Here is a 17,341-nt window from a genome sequence, read left to right as displayed (position 1 = left end):
TATGGAACGGAGGGAGTAATTATTTTACCTAAAAAAGACAACTTAAATATAGTTGTTATATAGTTTTTTTTTATATTTTCAATCAATAATTGATTTTTTATTTTCTTTTTAAATGTTTGTTCTTCTCTTTGAGGCGGAAACCAACTATTCTTGTCTTTTTTAATCCCTTCTTATATATACTCTGCTTTTATACAACTATTTTCACGGGCAAGGATCCCCTATTGTGCACAATAGTCACCATGCTATTATGTACACACCGTAGAAAATATAGGAACGTCAAGAAGATTGAATCAGAAATATCGACAAATTCTCAAATTTTTTTATAATATAAGATGTTAACATTTTAATATTACAATTTAAATATTAAATAATACTATGAGTGAAATAGCAGCCCCTGCTATGCTATTAGCCAACCATGGGATCCAAACCCCTATTTTCACATCTCAATCATTTTTTTTCAAATTTTAATAATGTACTTAACTTTATATGTACTAGTACTATTTTGATTAACTTCGTATTTTTCAAATTTCTAATATGCATTTAAGTAAGATATAACTATACACCATTTTGCAAATAAAATAGTACTACTATATACTAGTAAGAAAGAAAGAAAATTAAAAAATCTAAGAGGTCCTGATTATGGTTTTTTTTTGGCAAAATCCTGATAATGTTTTAATCGCTAGTCTTAATTTCAAATTATGTTCATACTACTCCCTCCGTCCCCGATTAAGAGTCATACTTTTCCATTTCGGTCCGTCCCCAATTAAGAGTCACACTTCATTTTTACCATAATGGTAGTAGGTCTCACATTCCACTAACTCACTTCATTCACATTTTATTATAAAATCAATATAAAAAAGTGGGTCTCACATTCCACTAACTTTTTCAACCAACTTTTCTTTACATTTCTTAAAACCCGTGTCCGGTCAAACTGTGACTGCTAATGGGGGACGGAGGGAGTAATAAATAAACCAGTACTTATTTATTTTGGGGACCTTATTTTAGGTCGGCATAGATAAATTTTCAAACCCAACAACTGCAACTGACGTAGATAAGAGAAAAAGGAATTTTTGCAGTTCTCATTGATGTATCAAACTCAAACCCTCAATCAATCACACAAATGTATTCGCTTTTTTCGTATCTGTGAGTGCAAAATCACTGTTGCTATGACACCATTGCACGTAATCATTCTGCACCACTCAACCCCTACCCTACTAATTTTAACACACTTCTAGTAGCATTTCTTTTATTTCCACCATGTTCCTCCTCCTTGCTTCAAAACCATCCATTTTTCCAAACAAGTAGTGCTCCAATTAAGTTTGCTTCAATTTTACACAATTTAATTATATACACATTCCACTACCATCCAGTTGTAAATACTAATTAGCAATTCATAATTCTTTGAAGGGGAAAAAAAGAAGAACAATTGAGTACTGGAGACTAGAGTTAACAATACAGTGTTGACAACTGACAGCAAGCAAACTAAACTAGCTTTGAATGACAACACAAATGCATGCTAAAACAGTTGAATCACTATTGATATATATAGTTCAAACTCCTGGCCTACAGCAAATCAGGTTTTATATTTATATCCAAATACCAACACATGATCAAGAGAGTGAAGACATTCTTGAGCAAGTACTCAAACATTGTCCCATTTGAGTTACTTTGATTTGAAAAGACACACATAAATAAAAACAACAAACAGTTTGGTTCCTAAAAACATGTAGAGAGATTGTTCCCAACATTGATGATCCAACAGTAGGTTCCATTATGAAGAAAATGATAAAACCTTACAAATCTAGAAACTCCCATCTACCACCCTTCCTCAGTTGCTTCCAAATCTGTGTCACATACCACAATACATAAATTTCACATTAGATGATAAATTAGGGGTAAAATTGGGAATTAGTACTTACCAAATTTTGAGGAAGGGGCGGAGGAGATAGTAGAATGCGCCGTGATGGAGGGGGTGGAGAGTGAGACCCCACTCGTCCGTCAGCACGGGCTGCCCGGACGAGTGGAAGAGCGTGGCGTCATCGCCAAACGCCTCGCGGACGTTGAACGGGCCGGCTCCGATCTCGAAGCAGACGTCGTTGATGAACACGGTGGATTTGGTGGGGCCGCATTGTTCCACACCTGCACCGTCACACATCAAATCACCGTCACCTCGTCGTGTGTTCTTTCATCTACTTCATCATCATTAAATACAAGTTTTTTTTTTTTTTGTTATTAGAGTTAGTGTGGGGGAAAAGCAATGCATAAACAAACAAGTCCATGCAGACGTTGGGGTAAAGACAAATCTATCCTTGTCCCTTTCCATTTGTGACATTATTGTCCTTCCTACTCATGCCAAAAAGAGTGTTTACCATATCAATCACTTCCATGAATGACTTGTGTTGCGAATTGTCAATTGACATCAACAAACCCTAAATTGAAATTAAATTAAATTAAATTCTATACCTTGAAGAAGATGATGGGTGCTGGGAGAAGGGACACAGAGAGATGGAGGGACGACGGTGTTGTTCGTGAAGCTGAGCTGTTGATGCATCTTCTCTTCGTCTTCGCGTTTCTTGGTCATTAGCATGAGCTCGCTGAGGAGAAAATTGGGGGTCTGATCCGCCACAGGGAAGCAAAGCTCTTGCGCGTGCTGCACCGGAAAGTAGAAGGGCTCGGCGAGGAATTCGGCCGGGGAATGGAGGAACGGTTGGTTGACGGAAGCGGTTGGCGAGTTGAGGAGGTCAATGACGGAGGAAGGGCAGACGGAGATGGATTTCTCGCTTGAAGACTTGTCGGAGGAGGAGGAGGAAGGAGGGGGAGATGGAGCGGGTGGCTGAGGCTTGGAGGTGGTTTGGAGGTGGCGCTGCTTGTGCTTGCTCCTTGATTTGCGGTTCTGGAACCAGTAGAAGACGTTGGCGTCTCCGACTTGGCCGTATTCCTGCAATTGAGCCCTAATTCTGCGTATCTCATCTCGGGGAGGATTCACCATCCCCGAGTTGAAGATGCCTTCCAGAATCCGGATTTGCTCGGGCCGAGGGTTCCACCGCGGCTTTGGCTCCGGAGTTCTCTCCTCGCAGGCGTGCCCTACTACAAAAAAATTGAACAATTAGGATTTTGAATTTGTGTATAGTGAATTAGTAATTAGGTGAGAATGTATATACCTTGTGCATAGGGGGTTTTGTTGGAAGAAAGTAGGGAGGAGTTGATGTCATGCTGCCATTGGAGATGAGGGGGTTTGGATTTGAACATGCTAGGCCAGTGTCGGTTTGATGAAGCCATGATTGGAGGAGAGGAAAGTGAAGGTTTTGGAGAGAGAAGGGATTGGAATTAAAGTGGTGCTAGAGTTTGAGTGAGAGTGTTGTAGTAACTTCTAACACAACATCTCTTCTTATAGCCTGGTTGAAATGATTTTGGTATCTATCACCTACTCCTCCTGCGATCACTTCCACAGCATTAAATACCAATGGTCAATATAATAAATAAAGAAAAGAAATGAAAAATTAAAAATGACAAAACCGCAACAAGAATAACCTGCAAAGAAAAGAAGCAAAAAGGGAAGGGAATTAAATAAAAAGGGAGTACAAGCCCATACCCTTTTACCATACGAAAATGCATTAAAATCTAATAGAATACTTGTTGTTTACTCATGCAAAGAGAACATTGAAAGAAGCACATGCTGGGGCTTATATTGGAATCTTCAACAAGAGAGAGAGAGCCCTAAATGCACGAGGGTGGGAGGGGGTGTTGTGTTGCAGCAGAACTGATGATATTCAACTGCAAACAACACACACATATATGAGAGAGAGAGGGGAGATGGGCTGTGTCTGATCACTTTGTCTCTTTGTTTCGGATTATATATATCTTGTACATATGTGTGGGTGTGTGCAGCTTTCAATGGAGGCCTGTAATTATATTTTGAGGTAGATTTTTTATGAAAATAAATACATGAATAATTCAATGGTGCAAGTAAGATTACATGTATTGTAAGTATATTATGAGGTTGTTGGTGGGAGGACATCAATTAATTAAGATATCTGAGGACCTTGAAAAGTCAAAGCAGTAGTCATATAGGGTTTTGGGGATCGGTGGTCGAAAAAGAGAGACATATAGATAAGTAAAGGGGTAATTTGTGGAGTATTTTAAATTTTATATTTTCGATCAATTCTGATTCTATACGGGCGCGTATTAGTTTTAAGTACTTGTTGTAAATTATTGAATTTTGTTCTATTTTGCAATCAATTAAAATTTATGTGCTAATATAGTTTCGTGTCTTATTTAAATGGTAGTATTATCGGACATCAACCAATACGACGTCATGTTTGCAATGAAAAACAATTATACAAATAAGCTCATTTGTTGTATGATATATGGAGTATTAAACAATATTAGAGCCAAAATTTTGATTCGTTGCACAATTAAAACAGATTAATAATTTCAATGTACAGACTAATTTTAAAACAGTTATGCAAAATTGGAATTAGATTATTGGGTTACGAATGATTTATATGAAAATTAAGACTGATATCATGTAATATTATGTACTAAATACTATTGGATATACTGTTACACTTTCCCTATATGCAATGAATATCGCTAATATTATGTTTTCATTAACTTGCATTGGCGTAATCTAGAGGATATATTTTGTTGTTTTAATTGGTTATTAGTTGGAATTGAATGCAATAATTGCGTATATTGACTCAAGGGGAGGTGCATGGATAGAGGCAAAAATTATAACTTGACAAAGAAAGTTGGAAGGGCTTTTTTACTTTTTGGATGATCCAATAGTGATTGGTTGGATTTTGTAGAGAAGATATGTGAATGTGTGTGCGTTTGAATTTCCAGATATTTGTTTGCATACTTTGATGGTTATTTTGCACTTTGCAATTCCCAATGAAAGTGAAACTGTTAAAGTTAAGGGTAGTAATTGTTTGGTCAATTTGGTGTCCGTCTACTTCCGACATTCAATTTAACCTTAATCTTATGCAGATTCTGTATTTTTGTATTTCATTGTTACTTTGATGCATTATCTGCATACTATATTATTTTTTGTTTTAGGTATATATGCTGTTTAGTGTTTAGGTATGAAGAGCAAAATAAAAATATAAGTAATTTTAAGTTTTAACATTTCTTGCTCAGGGCAGAAAAACTACAATGTTAAAGATATATTGAAATTTGACTTAAATAAAAAAATTAGTCAATGAAATGCATGGGAATGAAAGCAATCACGAACTTCATTCAAACTACAAAGATAAAAAACAAAACAAACCAAAACAAAAACTAAAATACTAAAAATTAGTCATCATAAGTTGGTCAGAAGAAAGTCAAGCCTCTAAAAAACTATCGACAAAGTTATCTCACATTGAGACAGCTTTTCACCCATTCTTTATTAGTCCAAAATGTTACACATTCCCATTAGAGAAAGGAAAAATTTCCTACCAATTGAGTTATGTTTCGTCAAATATCTTTAATATTTTAACAATGAAATCATTAACCAATTTTCATTTTGTAAGTGGTTAATAACCACTAACTATAGCCCAAATTAAGCCATTCTCAAAAATTTAAATATAGTCAATTTCCCACAAAATCGAATTATTTGAATCGGCCTATATAGTTTTCATGTAGCTATAAATAATCAAACAAAAGCAATTTGTACATAGAGAAAAAAACATAGGACATGCGCGCGCGCATCAAATAAATTTGGTGGAAGATCTTGTGCACCATTAAAATGATTCAGTTGAGATGGAGCCCATTGATGGAGTAGAAAATTCAAACAAAAATAACTAAAAAAGTGAGAAATATAGTTTGGGTCAAAAAGGTGGCAGATTCTGGGAATGGAGATGGACAAGGAAGTGTCATGGAAAAGGAGCAAAACGCACAATCCCATCACATACCCATCATCGCTGCAATTGTACAATACTTACCCACTTCTCTCTTCTTCTTCTTCCTTCTTCATTTTTTCTTTTTCAAAATCAATTACTCATTCAAACTCCTCTACATCGAATTGAACGTGTGCAGAACTGCAGTTCAATAATGTTAATGTAGACATTCATGTATATTCAATTAATACTTTTTTTCCTCTTTCATAACGCTTGCTTCTTCCTATTCTTTCAATTTGTCTCCTACAAAAATAGACTCCAAATAATTCCATACCATACCCCCTTTCTCTCTCTCTCTCTTAAATTCAAGTGTGGTTTTATGTAATAATAATATTATTGCATTGTAGTAACATTAACTTGTGAAAAAGATTTACTTTTGTTCTTGTGTCTGTATATATGGTAAGCTAGTGCCTATGGTGCCTATGTCCCTCCCTCCCTACCCCTTTTTAATGCAACAAATTGACTATGCATCTTATCCTTCATTAATATTCAATCCTCTCCTCTTCTTCTATGGACTGATGGATGATCAATCCAAATTTCCATCTAATGGATATTAATAATTGTCCAAAAACTAGAATGGCAACTTATAAAAAATGTATCCAAATGCATAGCCATCTACATAATTTAAAGTAAAAAAAACACAGAAATGTATAAGAAGATGGCTATGTTTAATGAATATTGCATATTGGTATTTAGAATTGATTTGGATTATTGGAGTAAGATAAAATGGTGTGTTGCAAGCGCATAATGCGGCAACAGCCTTCACTAAATGCAAACGTGGTGTTAGTAAATGCTGAACAGGTCTAGTGAAATTGGTGCACATGCAACTCAGAAAAATATTGGCTTCTTTAATTTAATACTATAGTATTTGTTCATCTGTTCAAACACCAAATGCACATTAACTTGATCACAGTTAAGCTGTGGCACTGAAATTATTGTGAGCGACAAACAAGGATCAATCCATTTTTGTTTAATTGTTTTGGGAATTAAGAGCCAGAACTTGTCATTCTTCAATCTTCGGTTTCTATCGATCTATCTATCTTGCATTCCCTTGTAGACATTTACGGTTTGGTTTGTAAAATGAACATGTAATTAATGTGCTGTAGTTGCAATTTTATGTAATTGGATATTTTAATTCAATTCTAAAATCTTAATTGTATTGTAATTACAAATAATTTATACTAGAAACATCTAGATATTATGTAATACAAGTATGCATATACTACTATAGTAATCTAGAATTATGCAGTACAAAGTATATAGATATTTATAGTAAATATCTATAGGGGAGCGTTAAGCTCCTTTTAACCTTTAAGATACTATTTCCTTCTTAATCACTTTCATTAGATTAGAGTAGTGGACGGTCAAGATTAGATTTATGAATTTAATCCCGTATTGCATTATGAGTAGTATTCTGTGCATTATGAGGTTATAATAGTAAAAATGTAATGTCTGGAAACGTTTCAAAACGGAAGGTCCGATAATTAAGCGGGCTTTTCATAGACCTTCCAACTTCTTACTCTCTCTCATTCTATCACGTCAAACCACGATCAAAACAACTTCTCTCCCTTTTCAAACCCATTCAAACCCTAGCCGCCGCCGACAACTAGTCTCCCATTCGATTCTCACTGTGAAAATCGACCGTGAGTGGACGATTGCGAGTCTCAAAGTTCCGATTTTAGTTCGCGGGCACCGTCGGACAACAATTCATCTCCGATTTTCATAAAGGGTAAGCTTATAAAGTCGCGATTTTTAGTTTGATTTCTTTGAAAAAATGTGGAACTGTGAGCATTAGAAGATGGGTTATGAATATTTGGATGTTTATTGTTGGTTTCTGAATTGTATTTGGTTTGATGTTAGTTTTTTGGGTTGAATTCGTCCTGAATTTGTCGATTTTGCTTTAGGTTTGGGTATAGGTTATATGTTTGTTGGTTCCGTAGACGAATGAGCTATCGTTCTGTGTAAAATCTAAAATGGTTTCTGTTGTTGTTGTGTTTGTTAGCGTTGGGATGTCGAAAAGAGGTCGCCCATACAAAAGTCAGCCGACGCAGTCCGAAGGTGAGAATGTTGCGCCATTTTAACACTCTGCAAGTTTCTTGTCTTCCATTTTGGTGCATTATTCAGTTTTTTTTGTGCATTTGTATCATTATTATTAGCATTATAAGTTTATTATATCTCTGTTCAATTGTTGCTTGAAGTGTTGTCCTTTGTTGTCACATTATTATGCACATATGTTGCATTATTTGGTTGAAAATAAACATTATTTGTTCATTGTGTTTACGGATAATAATATGTACATTGGTTACATTGAAACAGTTTCAAATATGTACATTATTTGGTTAATAATATGCATTATTTAGTTGAAAATGTACATTATTAAGTAATGGTGTGTACGTTTTTAAGTATAAGCTAAACTGTACTATTTCTAAGTTTGAATCTTTGTATTAGTTACCCAATTTGTAACAGTAAATATTTGCATTATTCAGTTCATATTATGCATTATTATGCTGATATTATGCATTAGATAGTAGACATTTTACATTATTGAGAAAAGGTGACTATCTATGCATCGGATAAATTGATTTTTATACATTATTTACTCATTTGTTAACATTAATGTGCAAAATTTTGTTCATTACAGAAAACTCATGGAATACATGTCTCTTTCTTTTTTTTGGTCAGCAAGTAAGCAGCGTCGCGTTGATTTTGATGAAGCAGTAGATGATGTAATTCTAATTGTATTAGCCCAGAAGCTTCGGCATAGATTATCGGAGGACAAAGCAGAGACCAGTACATCCCGTAAAGAGTGGATAGGATGTATGGGGTGGAGAAGTATGGGGAGTGATCGTATTGATACTTTATGGATATGATGTTTTTTGGGATTGGAACACTGTTTTTTTTTCTTTTTTTTTTTGTTTTGATAGCTTAATGTTGGAAGTGATAATATCAGACTTGTTGGTTAGTTAGTTGTGAACAATTTCAAGTTTTATGAACTTGTGCAAATTAAGCTTCAATTGTGGAGAACATTCTGGTATAACGAACACTACACATAAAAACAAAACAACATGCATATAAGAATTTATAGTCATTATATGCCATAAATCGTAGATTACGGAAAAGAATGAATGCATTATACACTGATATTCGTACATTACATAAATCGTGAAATACAATACAGCAGGCCCTATTAGAAAATAAAGTCTGAAATATTTTGATGGAGAAAATCAAGCTACTTACCATAACTAAATTAAATGTGAAAGACAATAAGACCCTTTTCGATTATTTTAATGAATATAATTTAATTAATCAGACCCTATTTTGGGCCATTAGATCTTGCAAATGGATGGACAAGATTAAAAAGGAAAAAGAACAAAATATGGGAAAAATATATGAATACATCCCAATATCTATATCTATATAAATATATAGATATATAGATATATTGAATAAAAAAGAAAACACTAGAAGATTCAACAATCCAAAAAGAATGTATATATATGAGTTGTCGTAAATATTTTTTAGAAGTGAATGAAGTGTTTCTAAGTTAATGACCAAAATCTTTCCATGCCAAATTAAATCGAACATATATTTTATAAGTAAAAAATTAACTATAATTTGACATACACTTTTAAATGATTTTTTTTTCATTTATATCTAACACTCCATATTTGTTTGAAAAAATAATATTTAGTTAGTTAAAATTGATCTTTATGAATTGTATAAAACGAAATCAAAACTTAATCATTTGTCACTAGATTACAAAGCAAAAGAATTTGTATCTATCTCACTATAAGAACGCTCATAAGATAAACAGTAATAAGAAAATAAAAGATCAATTGATTGGATTTTCAATTTAGCCTTAGATGTATTTCATTATGACAAGTATTGCATTTTTGTGTGGATCAGTAAGTGCTTTTATAGATGTATAAATGTATTGTCCGGGGATCATTGTGCAGAGTGCTTAGGAGAAGGAAGGAAGAATTCTTCCAACTATTTACATTTAGAAATAGTACTATAAAGTTTAAATTAATGAATGGAGAATTGGAACATAATTTAAAATCCAAACGTTCTCAATATTAAACAATGAATTTAAAATTGAAGATTCCATTTTCAATTTAAGTCTCCAATTCTATGATGTCAAACCCACTTATATTTATGAATGATTCGTGTCTTTGATTAAATATTATTTACTAGTATAACTTTTCATATATAAATTGAGTCGAGTATAAAACCAATCTACTTTATGAAAATTAGCACAATAAAATAATATTTCATTCATGATCCATATATATTAGAGAATGCATTCCAAAATTGGTCTGCAGAATGCACCACCTTTTAAGTTCCTGAATTTGAAATAATATCGCTATAAGTCTTTGAAAAATGCAAAATATCATTTTAGATATTTTTTTTTACCACAACGCTTTAAAGGGTACACATATCACATTTGCTACTTTATTATTTTAATTGAGAATATATATCTTTACATTAATCATATTTTTGCATACATAATTGGATAGAAAATATTTATGTTATAGATAGATTTATTATAAATAAAATATTTTTCATGTATCAATATTTATATACTCCCTTCGTCTCTGAAAAATATGAACTATTTCCTTTTTATTCCGTCTCTGAAAAGTGTGAACTTTCTAATTTCAAAACTCATTTCTCTCTAATGAGGAGAGACTCATTCTCCACTAACAATACTCTAAAAACTCTCTCTTTCTCTCTCTCTCTCACTCTTACTTTTCCAATTATGCATTAAACTTGTGTCGAACCAAATGTTCATACTTTTATTTAACTCTATAAGTAACTGTGTTAAATTTTCAAATTACTATAATTGCGTTATGATGCTAATATTTCTTAACTTGCTAACTAATCAATGCAGTGCATTAAAATGTCAACACAATCACATTAAAATGTTAACACAAATCACATTAAAATGCCAACACAAATTTGCGTTGACATTTAATATAACGTGTTGACATTTTAAATATCAATGTCAACACAGTGTATTAAAATATTAACTAAATTTATGTTGACATTTTAATGTCATCCTATTAGCATTTTTAATACACTATGTTGATAAGTTATCATAGTTAACAATTTAAGAAAGTTATCAACGTGTCACAAGTCAATAACATAATTTGTCAGAGGAGATAAAAGGTAAACAATTTGTGTCCTTTCAAGCTTAGGGGTAAAAAAAGACCACATGTAATAGTTTACATTTCCATAAATAGGTGATAATTTTTTTTTAAAAATATAAGGATTTAAAAGGTGCAAAATGCATTTTCAGACATCAAATGTTCACTTCATATTTTTATGTTTATTATAATTAGTATAATATCCACATGATGAATGCGAATCCCCTTTTTCAACTCAACAATATGCTTAGTTAATACTCCGTCCGTCCTTTAAAAGTTAACAAAATTGTACGATAAGAGTTTTAATGCGGAATTAGTAAAGTTAGAAAGAGATATGAAAGAGTAAGAGAGAGTGAGAAAAAGATAGTGGAAATAATATTAGTGGATTGTGACATTATTAGTAGTGTGTGTTTTGTTTAAAACTTTCTTTATTTAGACTTTTTCTAATTTTGGAAGACGTCCAAAATGGAAAACTAGTCTACTTATCTGTGGACGGAGAGTTTTAAATATTTTTTTTGTCAAATTAGACTTGTAAGATAGGAGGTAATATATTATTCTATCTTTTTGAATTTTGTTCTTCAATAAAAATATTACTTCCTCCATCCGCCAGTAATTATTATATTTTTTCTATTTTGTCTGTCCGCTAATAAATATCTCATTTTATTATATTTCGCACGTGAACTCCACATCACTCACATTTTATTATAAAATCAATATATAAAAGTTGGACGTATATTTCGCTACTTTTTCTACCACTTTCTTTTACAAAGTCAAACAGTTTCTTAAAACTCGAGCTATTCAGAAATGAGACAATTATTCATGAAAGAAAGGAGTACCATGAAGAAAAAAAATAAAAATTACTATCACTATTCCAAATGTAATTGTATATATAGTAAACTTCTATTCGTAGTGACGCGAATTTTGTTTTCTATTAAGAATATTTTAAATATTTTTTACATCTCTTTTATTACAATGATTTATATATTAAAAATCATATCATCTATTAAAATAATTATTTTTATTGGTGAAGATGCAATATACATATTTCTACATGCTCAAATATCAAATTTAAATCTTGAAAAGCGAATCTTAATAAAAACAAGAAAATGGGAATAAAATTTGACTAGTTTCAATTCATGGAACGAGTCCAAGACCGAAAAAGCATTGGTTGCTAATTGGGTCGAGCTGCAAACTTCAAAACAACATTAATGATTTCATACCACAATTTTTAAAATTTAAGAAGCTGTATCCCTTTTGTAACGGATCGTGGGTAAATTTAGTACTCTAATTTACCTTTTCATATCCAATTTTCCCTCCAAAGTTTTAGACGTTTCTTGTTAGTGCCACTTTTTATTGTCATCACTTCTCTCCTAAATTTTCTACGATAATTTTTGTCGTCCTAATTTTAATTATATTGTATAAGTATTTAGTGGACTCCAGATTCACTTTATCCTCTCGTTCTTTGGAATTCATACTTCCAATATTTATTTAGGAAATTAATGACCTGCCATGATCCGCAAAACACGGATTTCCCTTTATTAGACCTTAATAATATTTTTCTAATTACTAGGAAATTGAGATGCACCAATACATATACTATTCCGATGGTTTTTAATAATATGCAGGAACTGGGATCAGATGCCCATATAATTTATAGAAAATCTAAGAATTTTAAGAATCTTGTGAGTGTTTGATTAACTGTCATCAATTATATGTATATATTGGTAATAACAAATGTTAGTTATAAACCATTGTAATCAGTTCCTTAACAAATATACCTATTGACTAGAATATTTGTAACATAACATGTCTACTTCAAAGAGATAGGTAAGTTGCGACATAATTTTTAAACCAACTAGTATTTTTTATTTAATTTGACCACAAGGCACGATCAACCAATTTTATTGTTACTCAAAGAAAAGGCATATTTTTATGTGTGATGGAATTAATGGACAAAAATAGTAGGTACTCCATTTGATAGAAAAAATTCGTTGCACTTGTGGGCCTTGTGGCCACTTTTTTTTTTATGAAGAAAATGGACTAAATATATTGCTAATGTCTTAATTCGCCAATAAAAATTAAAAAAAAACAAATATAGTGAATCAAGTACAGAATTAATTCAAAGAATATTGCATCTTCTGAATATTCCGGCCTTTTTCTTGATTTTCGGTGGTCGCAAAACCACTTTTATTGCTGTGTCAAATACAGCTTTCACGTTCTGCAACAATGAAAAAATGATTATTAAGAATCTTCCTAAATTAATTAATTCATAATATTTGTCATACAAATAGTAAAATATATTATAAATAATATACCTGCAAATATTGGAATTAAAAATTGTACTTATAGATTTTAATTTATCAATTTTAATAATTAAGTTATATTACTACATAAAAATGATAATAAATTCTAAATATTTAATTAGTTACCTGTTGAGTTTTTGCACTACACTCTATATAAGCTACTGCTCCGATCATCTTCTTCAATTCTTCTCCCTGTTTAAAAATTCAAGAAATGTCAAATTTGAAGAAATGAAAATATGGAAATAACTTTTGTTATACCTGCGCATTTGTTATAGGATGAGCAGCTGGATGGTCGATTAGAAATTGCTTATCCTCTCTCAAATCTGGTGGTCCAATTCAAGTATGCAGATTACATGTTTGTTGAAATGTCTGAAAGAGTCCAACACTCATTTCGAAAGGTCAGATTTATATCTTACCCATTTTGGTTCCACAAGCACAATCGGCATAGTTGGAGAATAGTGCCTTAACTCTGGAATCCACTGTGATCAACACAAAATCATCACACACTGGAAAAACATAATAATGATAGAAATGAAGAAAAATGTCCAACTTTCTTGTAAATGTTCTCATAGCTAGCTTTGCTGATGAGAGAAAATGCAAGTATAAACACATCAGCTCCTCTATAACTTAGAGGCCGCAGCCTGTTGTAATCTTCTTGCCCTATTTCATCAAATCAAGTAACATGTTATCAAATTTCATCACTAAGCTTCATTCAACCAATATTGTAAATAATTAAATAAGCATCAAAACCTGCGGTATCCCAGAGGCCAATGTTGACTGTGTTTCCATCGACGACGACGTTGGCGCTGAAGTTGTCGAACACCGTTGGAACATAATCCTGCGACGCGACGAAAACAATATTATGGTTTAGAGCTATTAATATCTAAGTTTGTGGATGTATTACCGTTGGGAAAGTATTGCTAGTGTAAGAAATGAGCATGCAAGTCTTCCCGACGGCGCCGTCGCCCACGGTCACACACTTGATGAACTTAGCCGTACTCATTTTTCTTTTGTTTTAGGTTGCTTATGCATCTAACATGTTCTTGTTTATATATCACACTCGGTTTGATCTGAGATTACAAATTGAGATTGAAATGTATGATGATTTGTTAGTGGACAATTATAGGTATCTTTGAGTTTAAGGATGGAGAGGATTGGGTGCAATGGAATTAGTGGTGAGAGTTGGTTGATTAAGTGATGAACAAGCGATGGAGAAAAAACAAATGAGAAAAGAGAGAAGGTGATCAAAAATAGAGAAGGTTGCTTAGTCTATAACTAATTTGCCATCATTATGATCATTTCTCAACAAAAATGTATGAATTCTTAATTGTGAGTTATCAAGCCTGTCTATCTCATTTCGATAAGTCATCTACTTTAATAGATCACTTCATACAATAAAATTTACTAATAGCATATAAAAAATACCTTAATCTGTCATTGTTAGATTAATTTATTTTATCCCTCATTCTTTCTTAATCAATTTATATTTCCTATTTTATCACACATTTTGTATCACTATTTTGTGAACCTCACACGTCATAATTCTCTACTTTATACTACAAATGAAGAAGGATGTAAGAATTTTAGGGGATGAATTAGAAATGTGATTGGTGAAGGAACCTATAGAGGTTATTGGAAATTTAGTTATTTTGTATTTTTAAAAATATATAAAAAAAAGTACTTGCATCAGCATGTCTACCAGGAAATCACAAAAATATATTTTCAATTGTAAAAAAAAAAAAGAGAATTAAAAACACAAAAAGAAACATAAAACAAAAACTTAAAAAAAAAAAAAAAATTCGAAATCTGCGTGGGCGCGGTGTGGATGCACTGAGCTAGCTAGCTATACGCGTCTTCTCCTTCCAGCGTTGGGGCCCCACCTGCTACACCCTTTTTGGTTAGCAAATTTGCTTCATAGTTCATACTCTAATGATGGAAAAATGTCGCCATCTTCTATCACTATTGAATATCTCATTTTTTAGATTTTTCATATTGAAATTCCACTATATTAAGATTACAGACTACTACTATCTTTTTTTGATGATACCTCAAATTTTGATGATTGTTTGCCACCCGCTACTATAAAAGGGCATTGTTGATATACCTGAGCTCTGAAGCCGGCCCATATAGAAACCAAGCCCATATTTTAACGTGTCGTCTTTACTTTCTAAGGCCCTATTTGTTGCATAAATCCCAGGATATGATTATTTCATCGTCATTGGCAATTATAGTTTCTTTTATTAAAACTCATCATATCCGGGGGTTTTTAATAAAAATAATTGATGTTAGGATTTTATTATTTATAATTTGGGCTTGTACTTTTTTAAGTTCGATTTGTAATAAATATTAATTAGAATTTAAAATATTAAATAACTATATAGGAGTACTTTTTAGATAAATTCTATTCAAATATTGCATTTAATGACGGGCATAGAACGTTATGGAACCGAGAAATTGCAACTTTTTGGTGTCATTGGGTCTTTTCCCTAGTAATCAACTCTTATATATTAATCGATTATATTAATATACTCCCTCCGTTCCCTCATAGTTGAGGCGGAACTTTTCGGCATGGGGTTTAAGAAATGAATGTTGAGTGTGTTAAATAAATAGATAAAAAAGTAAGAAAGAGAAAAAAGTAGAGAGAATAAAGTAAAAAGTGAATAAAGTAGAGGGAATAAAGTAAAAGAGATTAAAGTAAGAAAGAGAAAAAAGTTACTATATATGGAAATGACTCAATTATGGTGGAACTTTTCGAAATGAAAAAATGACTCAACTATGAAGGAACGGATGGAGTACTACTATATAACTATTGAAACATGATTTTACTTGAAAATGATGTACATTCCGAAACACATGGACAATGTATTACTCCATCCGTCCACAAAAAAATAGAATAATTTGTGTATGACACGAGTTTTAATATAAAATTGATAAAATAAGAGAAAAGAGAAAAAATAAGAGCGAAGGAGAAAAAGTAAGTGAGAAGTAGTGTTACTGGAATGATGTGTATGGTTATTATTTGTTGAAAACTTTTCATAAATGAATGTGCTCTATTTTTTTTGGACGATCAAAAATGTTAATTGTGCTCTATTTTTTGTGGATGGTGGTATTTTTGTATAGGTACACTACTAACACCACGTACACTTGGGATCATATAATATAAATTCGATAAAATTTCACTTAATTTGTGGAATTACGTGGACTATATATCGAGTATCGACAAATCCAAAACAATCGTTATAGACTAGACAAGTTACTATTGTATATACATGAATAATTACTATAATTGAAGATACCAAAAACACAAAACTAATTCCATGTATGTTGCAATTGAATGAATTATATAATAAGTAGTATATTTCTCATAGTGAGCAGTACAAACTCTCCAAATAGTCATTCCCAAGATCCTCTAATTCTAAAACATGATCATGATCATAATCAACCCCTCTTGATCTCTTGTGCAAAGGCTGTTCGCCTTCTTCGTCATGTGCTGCCCTTTTCACGGTCTGGAGAGGGAAATTGAGACGAGTTTTGGGACCTCTAATTCGCAAAGCCGCCTTATCATACGCCAACGCTGCTTCCTCCGCCGTCTCAAACGTCCCCAGCCAAACCCTCGCCCCTTTCTTCGTCGAATCCCTTATCTCCGCCGCGTACTTTCCCCATGGCCGCCTCCTCACTCCTCTGTAATGCTTCCTGGCCTCCACCGCTGTGGCCTCGGTCTTGGCAGCAGCGCAGCCATTTAGTTCTTCGGTGGGAGGAGTGATTTCTTGTAGAAAGTGGTCCCACGCTTCGGCTCCCATCGATATCCATCTGCCTAAACTCGGAAGCCTCTCCAACATCTGCATCGATCCATCTCTCTCGAGGCTAGGCAAACCTTCCCACGCCTTTGAGGTTGATACGTCATCGTCTTCACCTTTCTTCGCCACGAAATTCGCCCATACATTTTCGAGAATTGCTTCAGATGATTCACTCTCCGCTCCCATAGTTAATAGTTTAATCTACGATTTCGGACTTT

The 17,341-nt window shown here is 32.8% G+C and overlaps 2 protein-coding genes and 1 pseudogene across 2 annotated transcripts; all 3 read right to left on the bottom strand.

Annotated features, from left to right (window-relative positions):
* Positions 1-1,564: 1,564 nt before the first annotated feature.
* LOC125216297 (WUSCHEL-related homeobox 9-like) lies at positions 1,565-3,617 on the bottom strand. The gene is made up of 5 exons (XM_048117975.1): positions 3,593-3,617; positions 3,162-3,433; positions 2,464-3,084; positions 1,920-2,139; positions 1,565-1,844 (listed from the first exon to the last, which is right to left on the bottom strand). Coding segments are annotated over exons 2-5 (960 nt in total). The 5' UTR covers positions 3,280-3,433; positions 3,593-3,617; the 3' UTR covers positions 1,565-1,843.
* Positions 3,618-13,001: 9,384 nt separating this feature from the next.
* LOC125216945 lies at positions 13,002-14,518 on the bottom strand (annotated as a pseudogene).
* A 2,135-nt stretch (positions 14,519-16,653) lies between these two features.
* On the bottom strand, positions 16,654-17,341 carry LOC125216944 (ethylene-responsive transcription factor ERF091). The gene has a single exon (XM_048118737.1). The coding sequence runs from the start codon at positions 17,307-17,309 to the stop codon at positions 16,689-16,691; it is 621 nt and encodes a 206-aa protein (XP_047974694.1). The 5' UTR covers positions 17,310-17,341; the 3' UTR covers positions 16,654-16,688.

Source organism: Salvia hispanica, chromosome 3 (assembly GCF_023119035.1).
Source record: "Salvia hispanica cultivar TCC Black 2014 chromosome 3, UniMelb_Shisp_WGS_1.0, whole genome shotgun sequence".
NCBI lineage: Eukaryota > Viridiplantae > Streptophyta > Magnoliopsida > Lamiales > Lamiaceae > Salvia > Salvia hispanica.
Note: the sequence above shows the minus strand (reverse complement) of the source record. Positions and strands in the feature narration are given on the sequence as shown.

Coding starts and splice junctions, on each gene's coding strand:
- LOC125216297 (XM_048117975.1), bottom strand. CDS start 3,279: ATGGCTTCATCAAACCGACACTGGCCTAGCATGTTCAAATCCAAACCC. Junction 3,085..3,161: donor CAAAACCCCCTATGCACAAG/GTATATACATTC, acceptor TTTTTGTAGTAG/GGCACGCCTGCGAGGAGAGA. Junction 2,140..2,463: donor CACCCATCATCTTCTTCAAG/GTATAGAATTTA, acceptor GTGACGGTGCAG/GTGTGGAACAATGCGGCCCC.
- LOC125216944 (XM_048118737.1), bottom strand. CDS start 17,309: ATGGGAGCGGAGAGTGAATCATCTGAAGCAATTCTCGAAAATGTATGG.